At 40.4% G+C, this 22,841-nt stretch overlaps 1 protein-coding gene across 1 annotated transcript in view; it reads right to left on the minus strand.

Annotated features, from left to right (window-relative positions):
- The window catches only part of COL4A2 (collagen type IV alpha 2 chain), a 148,219-nt gene that overhangs the window by 104,472 nt on the left and 20,906 nt on the right, over window positions 1–22,841 (minus strand). The window contains exon 3 of the mRNA XM_068678491.1: window positions 6,257–6,337. Within this exon, the coding sequence (XP_068534592.1) occupies window positions 6,257–6,337 (81 nt within the window). The remainder of the gene's footprint in view (window positions 1–6,256; window positions 6,338–22,841) is intronic.

A 22,841-nucleotide genomic window follows, 5' to 3' on the forward strand; every position in this document is an offset into this window, starting at 1 on the left:
GCAACTCGGATGGCTAAAAAAGAATGTGAACAGTTTGCAGAAGATCATCAAGCTCATAGTAAAAAGTTGTTTAAAGCAAAGCAAGAAGCCCTCAAAGGAAATAGCAACAGTACATGATGCCAAAAGTTAAAAAGGGGCACTCAGGGACAGGAAGGTCACAGCAGAGAAACTTAGGGAAATCTTTGCATATGTCTTTACCGCTGAAGGTGTTTGAGATTTGAGTCCCAAATCTAATCTATTTTTTGAGCCAGATTAAGTTCAGGTAAATATACAGGAAGTAGAAGATAACATAGATAAGGCAGACCTTGGTAAGTGAGTAAGAGTGGTGACATTCAGCTAGACCTTCTGAAGGAACTCAAGTGTGAAATTGCAGAACTGCTGGCCAAGGTGTGTAACCCATTGTCACAAATAGCCACAGTTGGTGCCAACCCAACTCCCATGTGGAAAAGACACTCAGGGGTAGACTCTGGCAACTGTGGCTGGATGGGCCAGGATGTCTGACTTCTCTGCTTGGCCAGGCAGTCATCTACCTTAAAGAATATCATAACTGAGCACACGGATAAGCATGGTAAAGGAGAACCTAGTAACCATAATATATTTTAATTTTCAATATGGCTTTGGCAGAATTCTTCACCAAGACTTTTGGAAATAAATTCCCTTGGTGTTGGAAGAGAGGTGCTTCTATGGATTGAAGGCTAAAAGAAAGATTGAAGGAAGAATAATGCTCGGCAGTCACATTTCAAAATGGAGATGCAACAGGGACTGAGCCATGAAACACACAAATTTGTAGATGACATTATCCTTTCTCAAGGTGTTAAACACCATGATGGTGATGAGGAAGTCCATCACTGGGTGCGTAGATAAACTTCAGTGTTGGTAGGCCTCAGGAGTGGCATTGAGAGGAAAACAAGAGGGTATCAATTTACTGCTAAGACCTTGGTGCACCCATAATCCTGCATGCTGTGTACAGTTGTGGTATCTCAAAGACCAGAGAGTCCAGAGAGAGAAGACTAGAGGGATTAGGGACTAGAGTGCTGCCTCCTAGGAGAGGCTAAAAACACTGTGACTCTTCCTTTTGGACAAGAGAAAGGTGAGAGGGGATATCATTGAGGTTTACATTGACGTTTACATAATTAAGGGAGCAGGGAGTAAGGTAAACGCAGAATTGCTCCTTTCCAAATCTTACAGGACTGAAAATAGGGTGTATTAGGAAGAGATTGGCTTAGAACAGGTTGGATAGTAATTTTATATTGTTTGATTAGTGGAATCCTTGGTGCCACAGAAGGCTGTAAAGACACACAGCAGCTTCAGAAAAATATTAGACAAATCCAGGAAGAAACACAGATATTGAAAGAATATAAAAATATGTCACGTCTCTAACAGTATAATTTTAATTAAAAAGGACTGTACAAAGTTGCCAGATCTCTGTGTTCCCCCTAAAAAGCACCTCCTACCATCACTGCTGGGGACATAGTAATGGGTTAGATGTATTAGTGGTCTATGATGGGAAGAAACTTCTTGTGCTTTTGTTTTGTAAAAACAAGCTAAAATATCAGATTTCATTAGATATATCAGTTTACGCTAACCAAGAGTTAAAAAGGAGTTACTGCCATTATACCAGCTGAGAACCTGGTTAATTGTGAAATTCAAGAATTACACTAACAGTTAATAACATGTATTTACTGGATTTATCCATTTCCCTGAAAACACAAGAATGGAATTAACTTCAGAATAGTTAAGTGTTGCGTTTTATTATTATTATTATTTTAAACTATGGAGAAGAACATCTGCTAGATCTAGTTTGTGTGTAAAGATTTTAGCTGGTACAGAAAATGCTTGTAAGTTAAGATCAGACACTAGATTTCATAGTTGCACTCAAAAACAGACAGAAATTATTATAGGTGAACTGGTAATAATTTACCCTTGGCCATTGCATTAGTGAAAGCAATACAACAAATATCTGTATAGGAGTTGTAGAAATGTCTCATATCAGTCTTGATTAACAAAAAATAAATAAATGTTTTGGCATTCTCACAAAATGGCCTTTATGGGGACACGAAACTGTCCATTCATTTCAGTTTCCGTTATCCCTGCCCCTTGCAAAAATAAGGGCTAACTGGCTCAAGCAGTGCTAGACGCTTGACTCAGACAGAAAGTACAAAGCAAGATTTCAATAGAGCACATTTTCTCACTCTACAGAAAGATCAAAAAGATTTCTATTCACTTCCACTTTCTACAAAGTCCTCTAGGTTGATTATGAAGTGAGGCTGATTATGAACTTCAATAGGTCAAACAGTTGTCCATTGTACTGAAAGGAGTTACCACTTCCTACATAAGCGTATTCATGTACTAACAATTTTTAAAGGTGATATATTATACTCTGCCCAATATATGGTCTATAAATAACTTCAAATCTTAAAATATTAGAAGTTGCAATAAAAATTTGTAGAAAAAATAAAATAGAATTTTATTTATTTTTTTTCCCCTTTAGTCCAGGGCCTCTGTTTTATTCAAGATAGAATTTCAATACAGTATCAATGCTTACCTGTTCTCCCTTCCTTCTTATGCAGACACCTTGGCACTCCTCACAGTATTTTCTCCACATGCTGCTTAGGGAGAAGATGAGACCACTGTCTTCCCTCTCCCTCCTCACCCTGAGCCCTCCACCACACGTTTACATACATGTAGTTTCTTGTGTGGATCTGGACACTCCTGCAGGAACTTTGATTCTCACTGTAACTCCACTGAGGTTTTTGCCAGCTGTGAGAATGGCCAGATGACTGACCATGAGGTATGGTCAGACCTATAAAGACTTGATATTCATATCCAGCTAACAGTAAATACACACCTAAGTTTAAAGTGAAGTAACTAGCCTGCTGTCAACATGAACAAAGACTGGAGTGTCATTAGACACTAGAGAAAGGACAACTTATGAAAGCAATTCCCTTTCTTTGTTCTGCTCCAAAGGTGTAAACTCGAAAGCAAGACAGGAGGTGGCAACTTCAAGGGCATCGTGTGTGGCCCTGGGAAGATATGCCTTTAGAGAAACTTCCCTGAACAATGGCTAGGCATTTGCTGTGAACTGCAAATGTGGTTATCAGCAACATCCTGTGATTTTCTGAAGGTTTGACTCAGAAATGAGGTAGAAAGGATGGAAATGAGGTAGAAAGTGCCTTTCCCATGTGTCTCCACAGCCCTGGCAGCGGGTCTGATGAGGGGTGGGAGCTTGCATGTTAGCCGCTGTATTTGCCTTGCTGCTGCAGCTCCCCACCACCATGGCAGAGAGAAGATGGGGCTTCTCCTGCTTCATCTTCCCCACCCACACTGGACTTCATTGAGCTCTGTCTGAGTCTAGTGAAAGCTTCATGGCAGAGCCCAGACAAAAAAGAGTCGAGGAAAAACTAAACACAGCCAAGTGATACCATAACTCTTTCCAGCAGGCTTGTTGGGTGCATGCACTAACTTGAACTAGGTTGCCTTCTGTCCCTAGAAACTGCCTGCTTGAAACATGATTCAACTTCTATGTGCCTTCATGGCTGGTGTTATCAGTCTTGAACCAAAACTGGTGTAGACAGAACCACAAGGCTTCCAGCTGTCATGCATCTGGAGACCTGGCACACTTGAGCAAAGTCTGGCTGAATCCTCACAAATCCAGACAGACAGTGCCTCTGAGCACAGAACCCCCAGAAGAAAGCAATGGGCATATTTTAGTAAAAAACACTTTTTTAAACAAACAAACAAACAACAAAAAACAACAACAACAAAACAAACAAACAAACAAACAAAAACAAATGCCATTGGATTAAGACAATACAGAAAAGCACCTTTATCTAAATGCTGTACCTTAAAATTTCAACTGCAACAACGACAGAAAATTAAGTAGAACCTTATATAAATAAAAATAGGCATTTTTCAGACCTTTTCTACTGTCATAATTTTCAATAGTATTTGCTGCTCCAATGAACTTCATTCAACGATTTCTGAAATGCATTCAGTAGCAGAAAGTTGAAGAAAGACCTTTTGTATGTCTGTATTTGAGAGATCTGTTATGAGATTAATGTGTATTTTCACTGCATGGTAGGGCAACGGTATGGCAACTGGTTGCTGGCTCTCACAGTGCTATTTCTACCTGAATACCCAGAGACAGCTGTGTTGTACCTGACATGGAGAGCCACTGAACAAGCACAAATCTAGCAGACTTCTTCAGGCACTCTTACAAGTGCAAACACGCAATATGTCTATTGTGCATGTAATGAGTCACCTCAAAAAGAACATGTGTGTCGTGCCAGATTATACAGAGGTTTTGTGAAAATAAATATTCCCATTGAGGATTAGCATGAGACCAGAAGCCATGCCAAATTTGACTAGTCTCTAAAGGCCAGTTTTGTTCCTTAAAACAGATGTTTAACTGAGGTTCTGACATCTGAAGAGACAAGCAGACGCAAAATACATGCAGTGCATGCTGACTCAGAATGAGGTACACAATTTCAGAGAATTCAAACACCATTTTTGAAGTGTTATAAAATTCTTTAAATCACTTTCCCCGATACTCCTTCACAATTTCCACAGTAACCACAAGTAGCAAAATATAATTAATGTTTTGTAACATCCTCCTTTTCTCTTGTCTTAGTGTTTCTCTAACTAGCTTGATTAGTTACTGGGGTTACTCTTACTTCCCTGACATAAGCAAAAGAGTGAGAGTGAAGAGTATATAAAATATGCTCTTTTCTCCTTTCTAGATACTAAACATCTAACCTTCTGGGGCACCTGGCCGATTCTCTACTTTAATAATTTAATATTTTCAGCTTTTCTAACCTACTCAATTACTTCTGTTTAGCTACCTCTCTTCTCTTGCAGACATGGTTAACTTGAAATTAAGGATTATTCACTCAATAAGGAAGGAGAAAAATATTTGGTCACAAATTAGGTAGTTTTCCCACAGATTACTGTTTTAATGAACTCTAGTAGAGAACTAGCAGGTCCATGCTTTACCTTAGAACACAAAACGTCACACTGAAGAAAGACTCAGTAGCATCGCATTTGAGGCTGTTTCGCACAGCCAACAGTTTTTGTCTTTCAGTGCCCTTGGAGGGAAATGGCAGGAGGCACTCGCTCAACTTCACAGGCTGAGTGATCGGGGAAGGGCAATAACAGCTGGAGACAGCCCCTCCGGAAGCTGCGTCTCATGGGAAGGGTTTGTTTGTTCTCAACTTCATCAGCCTGCCATTAGGCTATTGTAATGGAAAGCAGATCATGAGCAGGCCGTGGTCAGGCGTTGGGAATATTGCCACTGTGGTGCTCATGGCATGGTGACCATGGGATCATCTGACTTCCACCAAGACATCAGGAGTTCTGCTGTAAACAAGAGTGTTCCTTGCCTTCCACCTACACGTTGACTTTCCTGCCACCTCTTCCTCCACTCAGACGTGGAGTCAAGCTCAAGGAATGTGATGGGAATGGGAACTGGCAGCCTGCTGCATGGAAGAAAGGCAGAGTGATAGCAGAAAGAGCATATGACCTGCTGCATCTCTTGCCTGGCCTATTCTTAGGGATGGGTGGATGGAAAAGGCTGAGTCACTCTCTCAGCTGCAGATGACCAAGCTGTACAGAAGGAGCCTGCCAGCCAGGGCTTCGAGCCATACAGGATAGGAACTGCCCTACTGCTGGGAGCTCTTTGGGCAGGTGGCTAATAGCCTCCACCCCATCTCCCTTCCTCTGCCTCTTAGCTCACTATTCCCCAAAACAAAGAAAAGGGTATCAGAAACAACCCAGTGCCAGGAAGTCCCATGCAGTTTCCTTCAAGTGGGTATTTCAGGTTCTGCAGAACTGCTTCCCTTCTGCTTTGATGAAAATCACACACATGAGGTATCATCTCATTGGATACCCTTTTGTTAGAAAGAATTCAGGAAAGTTACTGAGTGATTTTGTTGATGTTCTTTTAGCATCATCATATAATCTGTACTGACAGATCTAACATCATGGGACAATTATCCCTTGAATTCTGACCTGATCCACTTGCCATGTCCCTGAGGTCCCTTGGCCCTCAGCTTTAAGAGAAGAACCTGCTATACTTGTCAAATCTATGAGTTCCTGAGGAAGTACGATACAATAACAGTAACAGTAAATAACAGTAAAAAAAAAAAAACAAAAACACAATAGTTTGAATATTTACAGCACTCTGATGCAAGTTTGCCTCTAGCAAATGGTATTGAACTGATAGCATGAAGAACGTTTTGCAGGAAAAAATATTACTCACACGGCCTCCTTTTTCAGGAAAACACTGGCATCCTCCACTGCAGTCTCTTCCTCCACATGGTCCTGTGTAAGTCTTTGCACCCTGCACACCAGAACAGACATAAAACAGAAGTTAATTGATGTGAACTACATATATTTGGCACAACACAATAAACATTAATTAGCAGAATCACTGCAAAGACCTGGATCAGATCTATGACTTCCAGGTGAAACTTCTTAAAGATAAGCTTAGAAGCAGAAGTTGGAGCCCTCCCAGTTCTTGGAGATCAGCATCAAGAAATATAATGTTACTCTATTAATTTCCCTCCACATTTGCGAAGTGCTGCAGCTCCATGTTGAGTGATATTTCACACATCTTTTTGACACATGCAGCATGTATCATATTGCAGAAACACAGCTGCTTGGATTCTTCAGGGACGCCGACTAAGTCCTAGATCACAATGCAGCACATCCTTCCATGCGTGCTCTAAATCATTGCTACATTTTGCAATATTTATTGGTAGACATAAAGAAAGACGTCGGTATCATGTTCAAAACCACAAGGCAAACTCCTGCCCTCTCCTTTTCAATGGCTGTCTGTTCTAAAGGCACCTAAAACTTGCTGTCAGCCAACCTCTGTGACCTAGAATTCAGTCCTACATTAAGCTGCAGTTACACCTGTCCTGCCTGCGTAGAAGTGCCTTGGCCTGGGCTGTGAATCTATCAGTCACAACACACACACCGCTACATGCAAATCCCTGGAAGGACTCGGGCAGGCTGGCTGGCTCAGATTATATCTCGCACACACTGGCTGCATGAAGAGCAGCAGCCACAGTCACTCTTGTTCAGAAACCTGAACAGCAGAGATGCTGTGCATGCTGTGGTGTAACTTTTAGAAGTGTAACCTAATAATTAGGAATATTATGAAGGCCAGCCTGTGGCCCACCTCAGCTCAGGGTTTCGAGCCCCTGATGAAAGTGTCTCAGCAGCCTGGTAAGGCATCTGAGAAGAGGAGAAAGGGATTTCTCATCACTATTACTGAACCAGTTTTGCCCCACAGAAAATAATAGCGTCAGAAGAAATAGAAGGACTGAAGTCCAGCAGCTACTGGAAGTATATTTTTGGAGCCAAAGCTCCTCATTCAGGGCTGCTGATAATTTTCACATGCACTGCTCAGAAGATTAAACTGTAAAGCACCCTCACTCTAGGGTTCAGAGTCAGGCTCCATTCCATTTGCTTCCCTCCTGCCTTGAAAAACCCTGAATTTGTTGTTGTGCTGGGGCAGGAACAAGGAGTTCTTTCACCCTCCCCATCTTCCTCATACTTTGAGTACTTGGAAGGGGGGTGACATGGGTATAAAGCCTCCAAAACAAGACGAGTGCTCTGAGCTGCTCTGCTATTTCTTAAAAAAGCAGTAATGCTGCCATTCCTGCCTCTAGCCCTGACTCAAGGACCTAAACCATACAGAGGGACCAACAATGCAATGCGTGGCATTCTTCAGGTAGCTCTAATCAATCCCCTACTCAACACATGGGGCTGATTTCTTAGGTATCCACTTCTTGCTTTACACTATCAGGAACCTGAAAACACAGCTTCAGGCTTTGGATTCCACTCTGTGAGCTAAACGAGTACCAGGTATGAAGCAGGTAGCTAACAGACATTGCCTAAGCCCTCCTTTGATCATATTTGTACAGCTGGCTCTTAATCTCATGACAAGCGGCTATACCAAGTTTCCAAAACGAGTTGTTATGCTTCTCAAGAGGGGGTTCCTGTCTGTATCATAACTCATCTCATGTATTAAAATGATATTGTTTCAGGTTTATATTTACTTCTCACATTTAATGAAACAAATAGGCTTTCCATGCTGACAGAACAGGTCCACAGAGCTGAAACCATGCCCCAAGCTATTTAAAGGTTAGGTGTCTGACTCAGGAAATTATTTCACAGAGGTAACAGTGCTCTACGTCATGTTCTGACTCTGTTTTTTCTTTAGACTATTATTTAGAGGAAATAACAAGCTAAGACCATTTTAGAAACTCAAGCAGCTTGCTCAGGTTGGTCCATTTCAGTCAAATGACTGGATGATTGCAAACTTATTATGCCTGTGTTTTGTTCTTATTAACCTATTTGCAGATGTAATGTGCACCTCTCTTTCAGCATCCTTCATTTCACAGTTTCCCTCTTCCCCCCCATCCTGCTTTCATAAATGAATAACTGATCTATTCATTTCTATGGATGCCATGCTGATATAATGCTTCTGTGAACACATTCCTCTGCAGGATGCACATCTGCATTAAGGTGCAATGTAATAAGTAGTGCAGCCACTTTCTGGAATTAATTCTGAACTTTTAAAGAGATGTTTTGGAGCTGTAAATAACAGTATATTGCAGCCCAAGAGTAATAAACTGACAAATACAGTAATTTAATCAGGAGAAATTTCAATTATGCCTACTGAGAAAATAGCAAGGAGAACAATAAGTTTATTTATTTTTTAATTAACACAGTGTCTCTAAATTTGGTAAATTGTTGCTAAGGAGAAAATAGAATATGAATCAGAGCTATGGCAAGATAGTTGTGCACTTGCAAAAAAAACCTGGAGGCTGCTAATTCTTATTTTGGCTGGAAGAAGTTCAAGGTCTATTGTTTGTGTACTATCCATCATCCAACATTTTAATTTGCATGTTTTAACAATACCAGCAACTAATGTGGGGACACAATTGTTTTCTTCTACAATCTGAGGAAGCTTTATTTTATTTTCTCATTTTATGTCCTTTAATGCACACAGATCCTTGAGATAATGAAGAGACAAATCAGGAAGACTTCTTCAAAGGTAGAGAACATTTAAGACTAGCATTAATATATTTACTCTGGATTACACTTGGTCTCTCTATATTGCTTAATTTCCACTCCTTCACTTTTTGACTGCTAGTGGGAGGGCTCTGGGAGCTTTTATTCACATGTAACATTTTCTGTTTTATTATCTGTTACTGTTTCTAACCTCTTGAAGGCAGATAACTGCACTGTCATTTAATCTGACATTACCAGGAAGTTATAGTATAAAACATAGTTTAAGAATTTTTCATGTTAAAAATAGATCATTTAAGATAGATCATTTAATAGATCCTTGTAAAACCTTGAGAAAACCAACTATACGCATGGACACACAACTGAGATGAAAAGAAATAAAAGAGAGGTGTATCAGTCAATAATTAGAATGGAAAAAGCCCAACTTAAAACTTAGAAATGGGCTATGTAATTTTAAAGTAACACAAAAATGTTTATTTCCCGAGGAAAATACATTTCTAGGAATTCAGCACCAATGGTTAATCCAGATGTAGTTCTCTTGATCTGAGGCAGGAGCCATGACTACCTGTTTGGTCAGAGGGAGAACACCCAGCCCTAAGATACAATTCACCCCATCCTGATACTGGCACCTAAACTGATCACCTGCATTTCTCCCAGAAATTACCTACTGTTATCACTTAACTGGAAAAGCTAGTGGAGGCGTGCAGCTTACTTGGAGACATCCACCTACTGTAGAAGTCTACAGACAAGGAGATGAATGTCCTGATTTGCTCAATATGAGGTTGAATGGTAAAAAAATGTTTGCAGCACAATGATGTTCTAGCATCTGTGCAAACAAAGTAGAAGAGTACTAACAGCCCCAATTCTGAAGTTCTCTGGTGTGAAAACCTTCAAATCCAGGTCTCACTTATGTTTTGGATGATCTCAAATCCCACTAATGATTAAAAAATCCAGAGTCTAGGCAGAGTCTAGAAATGGGGTTTATATAACCTAATTTTAGATATCTGCAATATACACATCTACACTTGAACACAACATCTGTCTTGCTGTTATAGACTACACAGAGAATTTCATCAAAACTATTTCAGGCAGTTGAGATAAATCTTATCCCAGAAGTGCCAGGAGATGAGAAAAGCAGCCTAGGTTAACTAGTTCATATGTGTCTACAGCACAGACATCCAGTTTCAGGTGAGATTAATCCTATGCTAAGTGTCCTAATCTCACACCCATTTATTGCACAGATCAGCACAGAAGTGGGAACAGTCTCCGAGGAATCGTGAACTAATTCTCTGACTGAGAAAATCAAACAGGCATCTACCCTGGGAAAGCTCTAACCAGCAGGTCATGAACTAGGCTGGAATGGATACAGAAGGGGGAATGAGGAAAGAAATGAATAGAAAAAGAGAAGAGGGAATTTTCAAACTCTTCTTTTAATATCATTTGGTAACTCTGTGGTGGAATGTATATAAGAGTGATGACTCAAGAAATTTGAACGTCACTTACGTTTAAGCACAAATAAGGGAAAACATACCATCTATGTCTGTAAACATGTTTTTTGCCTGGTGCAAACAGTTTCCCTTTTTATGTATGAAATATCAAGCATAAAATATCTATGTCGCAACAGAAAAAATTGTTGACCTCTTGCTTTTTCATATTTTTTTTTTGTCCCAAAACAATATTACTTATGTTAGTATATCTTCAGCCAACAATTGTCAACTTCTCTTCCAAGAGTTCATGGAGTTTTGCTTTTGACTTAAATGTAGTTTCTTTCAGCCAAACTCCTAAAAAAAAATAATAGAAATATATACCCGTCTCTTTAAAATTTTCCACCCATTAATTAATTTTTTATTACTGATCTTGACTACATTTATGTAATTGTTATCTCTGCATGCCCATTCAAGTATTTTCACTTTAGTGGTTGGTATTCTGACAAAGAACAAAGGCAATCAGAAGACAGAACTCAAAGTAAAGTTCTAAGAGTACAGAAAGACCAGGAAATATAAGCCATTTTGTTACATGCAACCTCACCCCCCCAAAAAATACAGAAATTTTAATGTAAATATTGCAACCTGGAATCAAAACACTCTGCACACCGACATTTTCTTTGATAAAGTTTTACAGGTTTCAGTTGTGCATTAACTTCTGCCTTGTCACAGCTTGATTCTGTGCTTTCCATCAATCACAGCAGCCCCTCCATGCAGAGTAAGGTTTACAAAGGAGATTTCAGAAGGCCTGGGAACTTGCTGACAAGCTGAACCATGGCTGAGGGTGCTACACACTGCGTGCTTCACTTCGCATGAGATTTTAGCCAGAAAGTCAAGTCAGAACTGCAAACCTGCCTCTGAGGCAGCACACTGTGTTGACTGGCCCATGCTTCCAGTACGAACCTCTTTTTCCATGCCTGACCTTCAGTTGTCAACACTCACTCTAATTTCAAATTTGGTCTGTAAGGCCCTGACATGGAAGCATTAATCCTTTGCTGCCTTTGAAAGAAAAGAGAAAAAAATAAATAAAGTAAGAGTATGGTTGGATACTCCAGTTGCTGAGGAAGCAGACAGATAAGAACTTCATTGGTTTCAAATGTTACTGCACAGTTGTATTTGCTCAAAACAAGCTTTTCACTCCTTAAAAAGATGAAAACATTTATGGCCTGGATGCCAAATTTATTTCTCTAGAAACACTCATAAACAATCCTTCAAAACAAATATGGAGAACGCTGTCTGTGGGGTAGCCTGGGTTAGCCAGCATTAAACTTGGTCTGGAAAATGCTCTGTCCTCAGAGAATTGCAATGCCAGGGGAAGAACCAAACGTCTGAAACTGTCTGCCTGCAATCCAGTAGCTACGAGTTCACTGGATAGTACGACCACCGTGAAGACCTTAATTGGTGAGGGAAAGGAGATATAAATTGGCATATTCAGAGAGGAAGGAAAAGATGTGGGTGTGGATCCTTTTTCCAACTGTTCTGAGAATTATTTAGCTAAGAAATAATTCTTTCTTTCATATTTGAATGGGAGCCAGAATCTTTCTAGACTGGATGCATGGCGAGTAATTTAGTGTGTGACCTCAACATCATATGAATGTTTACACTTCCCACAAAAGCAGGGGGAGCCATGTATTTACATATCCTTCAATGAATAATAAAATAAAATAAATGGAGCTGGAAACTGGCCCCAGGATGAACATGAAGAGACTTACCACCAGCCATCCAATAAAGCTGGTTGCTTCACTGCTGCCTAAGGCAACATCCCTGGTGTGATGCTTCAATGCTTGTGGCAAGCACTTATGAATTTTTGATTTGTATGGAGTTTCCAATGCCACCTCTCTTGTGATGGATTGTGTAGAGAAAACTCTAAAGCAGGTTGCCAGACATGCAAGCAGCTTGCTTGACTTCTGGGTCCTGATGGGCATATGATTGTCAACAGACAAGGAGTATCCCAAAGCAGCACAGCTCCTGGGGACTGTCTGGGGCTGAGTGGATAAAGGATGAGAGAACACAAAGTCTCTGATGCTGCAAAGTCCCCAGAAGACAGAAATTTGTCCTTTCTAGTGTGTCTCTGCAAGTATGTCAAAGCTAGCAATGAGAAACGTGAATTCTGTACCTCTCAGATGTGAAGCTATAAAAGACTTTCCTCTTATGGACTGGCTTGTGGCTCTTGATTATATGAACTTTCTGGCATGCAGCCTTGATTTGAAGGCTGTATAGTTTCATTTCAAAGTGAAACTTCACAGCTCCACATCTCACTTATTTGAGGTACTTCTTACCGTCCCCTCTTCAAATTAAAAAGCTCTCTCATCCCAGTCTTGAGACACTGCCTTCTAACAACTGCAGAAACCAGACGTGCTGCAGTGCGAACTTACCCTTCGCATCTTCATAAAAGCATTTCTAATTGTGTGGCTTTCATCCAAACACATATTTACCCAGAAAACCAGATGGAATCCAGAAGGAGCTGCTGCGACATAGTAGGCAGTAGAAGAAGAGGAAGGTCTTCAAGAGGCTTAGTTACAGAATAAAGCTAAAAAGCTGCCTAAATGTATAGCATGGATATTTGAATAATTGTCCAGGGGTCTTGCTCACTTGCCCAGCATGAGGCTGTTTTCAAACAGCAAACTTCCCAGCAAGCAGCCCATGCTGTGACATAGTTTTCTGTCAAGAATTCAGTGCATGGGAGTCTGGTATTCACAGGTAAAGAAGTTGGATTCAGCTGTATTTTGCATGTTGTTGTTTTTTTTTTTGTTCTTCACAGAGTTGTTATCTTAAGAAAGTGACTAGAACACAAGATGGGAAAACCCAGTTAAAACATTGTAAAATGTCAAACAATAAGATATGGTCACCTTTACATAAAAATTCATCACCGCTGTTTATTTTTGAAGAATCTGCAGTGCTATCAGGTAGGGAATCCTAAAAAGCAGCAGCTGGTTTCTACTTGAATACGCTGCAACTCCCAGGACCTAATGAGGGTGGGTTAAGATATAGATGGCTTTTCCTAGAACAGAACTGCATCTAGAGGACGAAAAGCAGTATCCTCTGCCACTTCCCTATTTGAGATAGGTGATTTTGTTCCTTAGAGGAATGATAATTTTTTGTCTTAATGATCAAGTAAAGCTTGAACACGTGGTAACAAGAGACAAGAGAGGTGATGTTGCAATGTTGCAAACTAAGCTTTTTTTTTTTTTAAGATGGTTGCAGCCATGGCTGAAGATGCATCTTATTTCTTACAAAGGGGCAAATACAGTCATCCGTTGACACCTACAGCCTAGAGTGATTATGGAAGAACAATAAATGTGTTGCCCATGAGCACTCCATTTGCAGATTTACCAGCTTAAGAATCAGACTTGCCAACAGAAAAACCACAGATATGAGTCTAGTAAGAGCTTGAAGTTGGAAATGTATTACTGAAGGTAAGCAAAGGTACAGAAATTCATTATTACTATTAATTAAGGCAGGCTCATTGGTTTCCCCGATTATAATAGGCTCAGACACTTTGTGAATATGTAGATGCCTAAATTTAGGTGACTTTGTATCAACTGACTCCTTGTTCGGAAGGTGAATTTACTTCTTTCAGCTAAATCTGAAAGATAGATATAGAGGTAGCTGAAGGGAAATCTGGGCTGGTAAACTAAAATTTGGTTTAATATCCTTTAAACTTGATTTCTTCTTTGTAAATGCATGATTTTAGAGATGTATACTATTTCAGTCTATTATTGTTTCTTATGAGACAACAAGACTCTACCATCTTCTACCATCCAACATGGCACTCCTCATCTGGTAGGATGGTGGTCTTTAGCATACAAGTGCCGGGACATCCTAACCTGAGCCCTGCTTCCCAACACAATCTTCCCATGAACAAAGTGTATCTCCATAGAAGCTACTTAGGTGATTTTCAAAGCTAGTATTTCAGGAGTCAGAAGTGTTTTCTAGTTATCAGTGATGCTGATGAAAGCTCTCTGATACGGTGAAGTAGACATAATCACTCTCTAGGGAGTCTGTGATGACAAAGTATACTGAAAAGCAGTCTGCCTCTCCCTTAATTTTTATTCTATCATTTTATGTTATGCAAACTCCTATGCATTTTGTATTTGACTTGCATAAGTGTAAATGCTCATGCAAGGTACAAGTCAGTGGACAGTGTAATCACCTCATATGTTCAGTTACACTGCACGGTGGATGAAAAAAGATTTTCCATAAAGGAATGAGTGTCAAGACACTGTCAGCCCTTAATCTGGATTTGGCTTCTGTCCAGTATCTTATATTACTGGAATAAAATCCCCCTTCTCATCCCCAAGCACAGAAAGCCATTTGTTCACATACTAGTAGCATAATAATGAAATACAGCATCCACTCATTAAAGTAGCAATTTCTATATTTAACTTCTTTTAGTTTCCGAAGTTCTGGAATGACATCCAAATAATGATATCATTTGCTTCAAACAATAGAAAGTCTGGATGCTATTCTATATATGGAGATTTTTGTAGTCTATTTATAAACCACGCCAGTTATTTGACCTGTCTAGTTTACTCACCTACGTAAATTGACAGACTCAGGAAACTTGCTTCAGAACATATTATTCTTAGCAGCTGGTAAATCTGAAAGTTGTTAAATTATACTTGAGATATGTAACCAATATTTCTGAAAACTCATTTGCACCTTTTATGCTAGGAACAAACAAACCTGTCAGCGTAGGACAGATTTTTGCTTTTGAACAAGCAACGGTGCAATTGCATTAGCCCTACTTGTGGAGAAAGGATTGATATAAAACAGCCGCACAGCTGTTTTCATGGCTGTATCGTCTATATTTGTTCAGTGCAGAGCAACAGAGCCAGTTTTTCCCAAAACATAAGCACAACCACAGAGGTTTGATTCCAGTTCCATGATTAATTATTTAAAAGTGCTTGATTGTGCATGCACTGCATTTATAAACTGAGTTAACTTGTTTTCCTCTAAGAATAGTTACATGTATTTACAGCCGTAACCTGCTGACCTGGTTTGTATGCGTTCAGAGATCATGGGACCAGGGCACCGTTTTTTTCGGCTTGGGAGGGGTTAGGTTACTGACAGTTTTTGATGACCTTTTTTAAACCTGTTGTGCCTACAGAATTATATATAGCAGAGATAAAGAAAGAGTTGAGATGAAACAGAATGATGTACTAAATTGCAGTTTGTAAATAAATACACCAAGAATTGGGATTATGGAACTACTGAGAGCATGATTTGAAAGGAATGGATTTGCACAGGTTTATCACTGATGGCACTGCCTGACTGACACTGCTTTTATCATACTTGATGAGTAGTTCTAGCCCTGTGTAACTCTTACAGTTGTGGCTCATTTTTTCAGAGTTTGCTCTTAGACAAAGGAATGATCTGGAAATATTAAATGTGGAAATTCGGTATGCAACTTTTCAGAACAGCTTCTCAGGACTGGACTGGTATTTCCTTAAAAGTAAGAAAAATGGACAAGAGGTTTGCAAGCTGGGAGAAGAACTATATTTTATGATGGAAGTGTTTACAGCTAACTGCTTGGTCAGATGCAACACCCACCATTTCCTTTCTATTTCAGTCAAGAAAAAGCCCATGAGAACTAGCTTTCTAACTGACCCACTTCACTTTTCTGTTTAGATTTAAAAACTTAACCTCCTCACTGAGCCTGCTCCTCTCTGCTCTGTGTTAATCAGTGTCATCCCTGGTAAAAGATCTGTGTAAAGCTGACTGCTATAGGAGGTATAACAGAGAAACCATGTTAGAGGATCTAACATATCAGGACTAAATGCAGACCTCAGTGAGAGTTTTCCTATTTGGAATGGAGTCAAGGCAGGTAATATAAAATATAGAAAAAGGTGTTGAGGTAAGATCTCTTTCTTTTGGATACAAAAATGGATAGTCAACTACTAGTGATAATCTTATTTCTCACCCATATGCTTCTGTCTAACAAAACGTTTTGATACATTTTCACAAAAGAGGAAAGAAAGGATGCAGAAAGTGCTTTTTTTTTCTTTTGTTTTTCTGTTGTTTGCAAATAAGGTGCCCCGATATGCACCTAAGACATAAGAAACACACTAAAAATCAAACAGGAGAAGCATTATTATCCTTTCTCATAAAAGATGCGTAATACTTTTTAATTCCCACTTGTACCAAAAAAAATGTTTTATTTACTTGTTATGTACTCAGGTGACAAAACTTTTACCTCAATATAATGCTTATTTTGTATATTTGTAGTCTATAAATGTCAAAATCACAAACCTGGAATGGACAAATTAAGTTCTCCTTGATACTAAAGAATAAATAACAGCCAGTTTTTGCTTTGGTTATATTTTTCATACCCACTTCTACAGAAATTTCTTCAGATGGGTGGGGAAGAGTTTTTACAGGGGGAGGTTCAATTTCCTTCAAAATATCCAACTGAATGTACAAGAATGTTAGCACAAGCACACCATGAAACATTGGCTCAGGAGAAGATGATGCAGGATTTAGGTTTATCCAGAACAAGAAGAAAAGACTCATCGTTCCCATATGTACTACTGACTTGACACTTGCAACCTGCTTCTGTTCAGTTCAACAGCTGGGCGGATTTCTGCAGTACTGCAGACTGGAGTTGAACGCACTTTCCCAGAGCCATATGAGTCACCAGTTCAGCTTGGTCTAGGATCTGAGACCTTGCTGCCTTCCAGTCCATTACTCTAACCAACAGACAAACACTGTCTGCATTGCTGTTATAAGTGTTGTGGCTCAGTCTCCACACCAAAAATGCTCTTATCACAGTACAAACAACTAACATACTGAGATTATAAACAACCACATATCAAGCTTCTTTAAACTGACTTAAGTGATGTCACTTGGTTTTTCTTTCACATCCTTTTTCATTATGTGCTTCTCTTTGCAAAATGAACTATGAAAATCCAGAAGTGTTCATGCCTTGGCAGTAAAGATCAGAAAACAGACAAGAGTAAATGAAAGAGCACAGCCATATTTCACTGTATCAGAAGTGAGACGGTCTTAACTCTTAAAAGAGGTAGGATGGACCACGCAGTGCTCATCAAGCCCAAGTGTCTTAGTAATTTGTAAGCGATGTCTGATTTGGAATGTGTTTCTTGCATAAGCTGTACACCCCATGGACCTCAGAAGGAGAACTGATTTAGAAATTCAAAGGAGGCAACCAGTAGGTTGGATTTATATACTAATCTTTGCTATAAACATATTTTTTGAAACTTCTCATAGGTAATATCAACTCAGGATGTTGATTTTGAGCCATAATGCCCAAAGACCAAGACTGGAGCTTAGAAACACTTTATCAGCAATATCATGGAAATAACCTGGGATTGCAAAATTCATGTTAAAGGGTCACAGTACTGCATATCAAAAAAAATCCAAGCTCTATCCCCTTGCTTGCCTCCCTAAAACCTTACAGGTAACATCTCATGGCTCTGCTTGGAAGAGATCTTTAGATTGGAGACTGTCAATGTCTTGAGCAGGTACCACCATATTAGGGCAGTGATGAGGCCACTTTTAAGCTCCCAAACCTGAAAACCCTGTGGCTTTTACCTAACATAAGACACAAGACTGCCAAACTCCTGGTATGGGACAACAGCTCTCCATGTGTAGACTAAGGTCTCTGGACTCCAGTGAATCTTTATCATAGGTATGCCTCAGCCACTGTCAGACTCTTCTCCAGGGGCTCATTGCTCTCCTATGCAAAACCACAGCTTCATTTTCAGGCAGTATGGGGTAATACAGAAAAAACGGTGTATTTATCTCATCTATCTTCTCCCTCATCACAGAGTTAACAATTTTTATGCTGTATTCTGTGAGCAGGATAGATCCTGAATGTGACACGTTTCTGACAGGACTGCTACTTTCCCCTCCTAGAAGATTCCTCTCACAATTTACTTCTACAGAAGAGATTCAGTGCTTGAAGAGCTGTCTCTTAACTAAATCTTTCCTTCTTTTTTTTTTTAAGCTCTAATAAAGTATTGACCCACGCTTGGCTCTCACCAAGCATGTATTCTTTGAGGTGCTGAGCTCTGAGTGTGCAGCACCTGCTATCTGCATGACTACAACCTCATTCCTTGCCTAGTGAGATGAGTAGGAGTCCCCAGAAAATTTCCACTTTGTTTATATTGCATAGTTTGTGAACTCTTATATTCTGAAAGGTAAGAAGAGGGTTTTCCTAGCTGTCAGATCCTGGAACTTGTTTAACTGAATTGGAAAGATGCTAAAGCAAGTATTGGAGGCATTTGCTCCAAAACTCATCCTCCTTATTTCCTTAGTGTGTACTTACACACACACAGAAGTGTAATTCTTTTTCCAGCTGTGAAGTATAGTATTTTTTCTTCTGGCTCTTCTTCCTTACTTTTCTCTTTCTTCTGATGCACACATCTCTCGGGTTACACTCAGGCAACTGCTTCTCAGTAGCAGGAGATCCCAAATCAGCTGCTATCTTTGTTTCAATTTCAATTTTGCTGCTGAAGTACAATCTTTTAACACAGTTGGACCATTTCTCTACAGCTCTGTTTTCATGGTGCCAGCTGTTCATGGTCCATTCAAAACACTTATGCTGCATTTTTTGTTTCTGCACAGTATTATAATTTCCGCAGACTTTTCTGACTGTTGCCCACTGCCTTCTTTATGCATACACATGCTCCTTCCTTCTCTCTGTACAACATGCAAGTCACCAGATCATTTGGAGTACTCCCTGGATTATAGTCACACTATTAACCCTTCTTTTGTGCGTTAGTGATTCCTGATGTCCCCTGTTACACAAAACACTGGCTAGTATCTAAAGAAAGTGCTTCTCCCTCCTGATTCTCATGTGTTTCTGTATTACATGTGAGACAGATTTTGGAGTCCAGATCTAGGTATGCAAGACAACTGAGAACATGGGCATGACAAAACAAAACTTTGGAGACCTTGGAAAGGGAATAACAAAGCACCTTAAGGATTTCCCCATCCCCTCAATTTACTGAGCAAGAGAAAGGATGTCTGTAGAAACAAGTTTTCTAGAAATTCTTGTGACTTTCCTGCATCCTTTTACTTCTCATTCATCTTGCAGTGGAAATAGCCAATAGATCTGAACTTACTGAATCCATCCATATTCCTTAAAGATGGACAAAGAGCCTCTTGTCACATACTAGAGAACTTCATCACCATCGTGAAGTGTGATATTCTCAGCTGCAAATTCCTGGTACTGAGTGCACTAGATCCCATGGCAAAGAAGAAATTTTTCCTGTTATGTATTTATTTTTAACTTTAGGTGACTAAAACATCAGTTCTTTTGTTTTCCTTATTAAGTGACAACAGTGATGTAAGAAGTTATGCTAAAATCTACTCTTAAAATCTCATAATAGCAGAAAAAAACTCTTCTCCACACAAATTTCCTTTTTACATTTACAGACCAAAATCCAATTATGCTAATCTTTGTACACAAGCATGGCAATTGTGCCTACTACCCCTTAGTAGTAACTGTCCAACTCACATCTTCTTCTAGCAACAGGAGACCTAGATAATACACAACTTACAATACCCTTACAATAGCAAAGACAATAGTTTATGCCAGATGCTAAAAGAGCAATGGGATGCATTACAAAAACAATTTTTGGCTTTTTTTTTTTTTTTGACTGAAGACATTTAAGTTATTAGCCAACTGTTTCCTATCATCCCTTTTTAACAATCTTCTGCTTTCAAGGGGAGAGCAGTACAGTGCCAACACGCTTTGCTGTGTCTATTTTGCTAGAAGTAGCTGACAGAGTTGGCAAAGGGGAGGTTAACTTATTTCTCACTTCCCCTACCCCCATCCCAGGAAGGCAGTAGGAAAAAAGGAATTGTTCTTCTGAATTGCACATCCGTCCCGTCTCCTCCTGGGAAGAGACAGCTATTTCTTATCTTGGCTGTTTTACATCACTGAAATGTGAAGGGAGAGCTGGAAGGAAGGAAATGAGAGAAAAGACAGAGAGACCTCTATGCTTCAGAGCATTGGCGGGAATTGCTGTCTATGTACCAGAAAAAAGAAGGGTGGGGTGTTGGTGGTGGGGATGGGAATGCTGTAGGTAATGACGACCAAGAAATCCTCCACTGACAGAAAAATAAAAAATAGTGAAAAAGTGATCTTTGACCTGCTATCTGCTGTTCAGGCTTTTAAAAAATATTCTTAAATAAGTTCCTCTGCATTTCAGTCTGCAAATTTCTTTCAATAGCTATTGACTTCTGAGATCCTAGAGAAAAGATGTAGCTGTCCATATTATTAATGCCTCAAAGATGCAGAGGAAAGAAAAACATCATTTCTGCACTAGTCTAAGATACACTGTCCCTGAAAATAGGGACCTATGGCTAAAGTTTGCATAAATAAAATCATTTTGTAATAATTCAACAAATAACAGCATGGTTAATTTAGCCTTCCTGCTGGGGATCACAAATATGCATATGAGTTCTCTGAGAAGACACAAAGAAATTTTGGTTATCTCATTTAGAAGAAGCTCTGTTTAAAAGACAAGGACTAGATAGATATGAGAGGGGTAAACTCCAAAAGATTGAGAGTTAGAGATAAGCACCCCAAATTCAGAGTACTTCTCTGAAGCTTATCTCAACTATTTGATGCTCTGTGAAACAGTACCAGAAACGTTGTACAAGCAGGCTCTCTGGTAATTTCAGAACTTTATTTCAGGCCAGAAACTTCATCAATTTGGTAGCAGTTTTCACCTCTGGACCTTGCCATACACTGAGAATGTGGCGTGAGAAAAGGAAAGCCAGTAACTTAGAAATTCCTCCCACCAGCGTGCTAACCAAGCATTTCAGTCCTCAGAATTCCAGAGTTTTGCCACCGCAGTAATGGAAGCTTAGAAAAATTCAACTATTTTTTTCCTGAGAAAGTATGTGGTCTGAAGAGCAGACATTTCTCAAGAACTCCAGCAGGAAAGTAGTCTTCTCCAGAGGCCAGAGAAGGAACAACATCTGTTGGCATCTGCTAGCAAGGACAGGGAACTGCGTGAGATGAAACAACAGACAGGGCAGTATCAGGCTTATTCAAACTCTTATTTTTTAGCGTTTCATGCCGTTGTGTTAAAAACATCAAAGTTAAAATGTAGAAAAAATACATATGAACATGTTTGTGAAAACTTGTGTAACTTCCCAGTGCCTGATATACCTGGGGTAAACAGTAGTCCGAGTAAGCTGTTCTAGTCATAAGAAGCAGGGACATGTGTGCATGTCGGGAAAAAGATTTCAAGATCTTCTTCCCTTCCCTTCCCTTCCCTTCCCTTCCCTTCCCTTCCCTTCCCTTCCCTTCCCTTCCCTTCCCTTCCCTTCCCTTCCCTTCCCTTCCCTTCCCTTCCCTTCCCTTCCCTTCCCTTCCCTTCCCTTCCCTTCCCTTCCCTTCCCTTCCCTTCCCTTCCCTTCCCTTCCCTTCCCTTCCCTTCCCTTCCCTTCCCTTCCCTTCCCTTCCCTTCCCTTCCCTTCCCTTCCCTTCCCTTCCCTTCCCTTCCCTTCCCTTCCCTTCCCTTCCCTTCCCTTCCCTTCCCTTCCCTTCCCTTCCCTTCCCTTCCCTTCCCTTCCCTTCCCTTCCCTTCCCTTCCCTTCCCTTCCCTTCCCTTCCCTTCCCTTCCCTTCCCTTCCCTTCCCTTCCCTTCCCTTCCCTTCCCTCCTTCCTTCCAACCTTCTTTCCTTCCATCCATCCATCCTTCCTGCCTCTCTCCCTCTCTCTCTCTCTCCCTCTCCCTCCCTCTCTCTCCACTTTAGGAAAGAAAGAAGACTTAATTCAGCAAGCCTGTTCTGTGCAGCTGGGGCTCTGCATGGATGCTTGCATCACTGCACTTTTTGTAAAGGAACAGAAACACCATGCGGCCTGCTGCGAGGCAGGCTGAAAAGCCCAGCAAAGGGAGTTGTCAGGAAACTGGCTGGCGGAGCAGCAGTCACAGCTAGCAGCAGCAACTAATGGCCAAGCCAGCAGCCGAGCTCTGTCTGGCACAACATGTGCCAGGATTAGGGCCAGAGCAGGCTCGTCTGCAGACGGCGCCCACCCCTGTGACCTGGTCAGCCTGCTCCCACGGGGGATGAGGGCACGAGGGGAATGCAAGCCACCTCAGCAGCTGCTCACAGCTCCTGGAGGACGGCTTGATGCTGCCAATGTACCCGTGATAGCAGGTTTGCCTCCTGCTGTGGATTACTTAGGTTTTCCTAAAATGACGTATGATTAATTGGGAGGTAGAAAGAACAGGGAAGTGTAAAGATTTATTTATTTAAGCCCTTTCATTTGATTCATTGTTCCTGCGGAGGGAAGTACTGCTCAATAAGAGAGTGTAATTTAGATTGCCAGATTTC

The sequence above is a fragment of the Anas acuta genome, chromosome 1, assembly GCF_963932015.1.
Source record: "Anas acuta chromosome 1, bAnaAcu1.1, whole genome shotgun sequence".
NCBI lineage: Eukaryota > Metazoa > Chordata > Aves > Anseriformes > Anatidae > Anas > Anas acuta.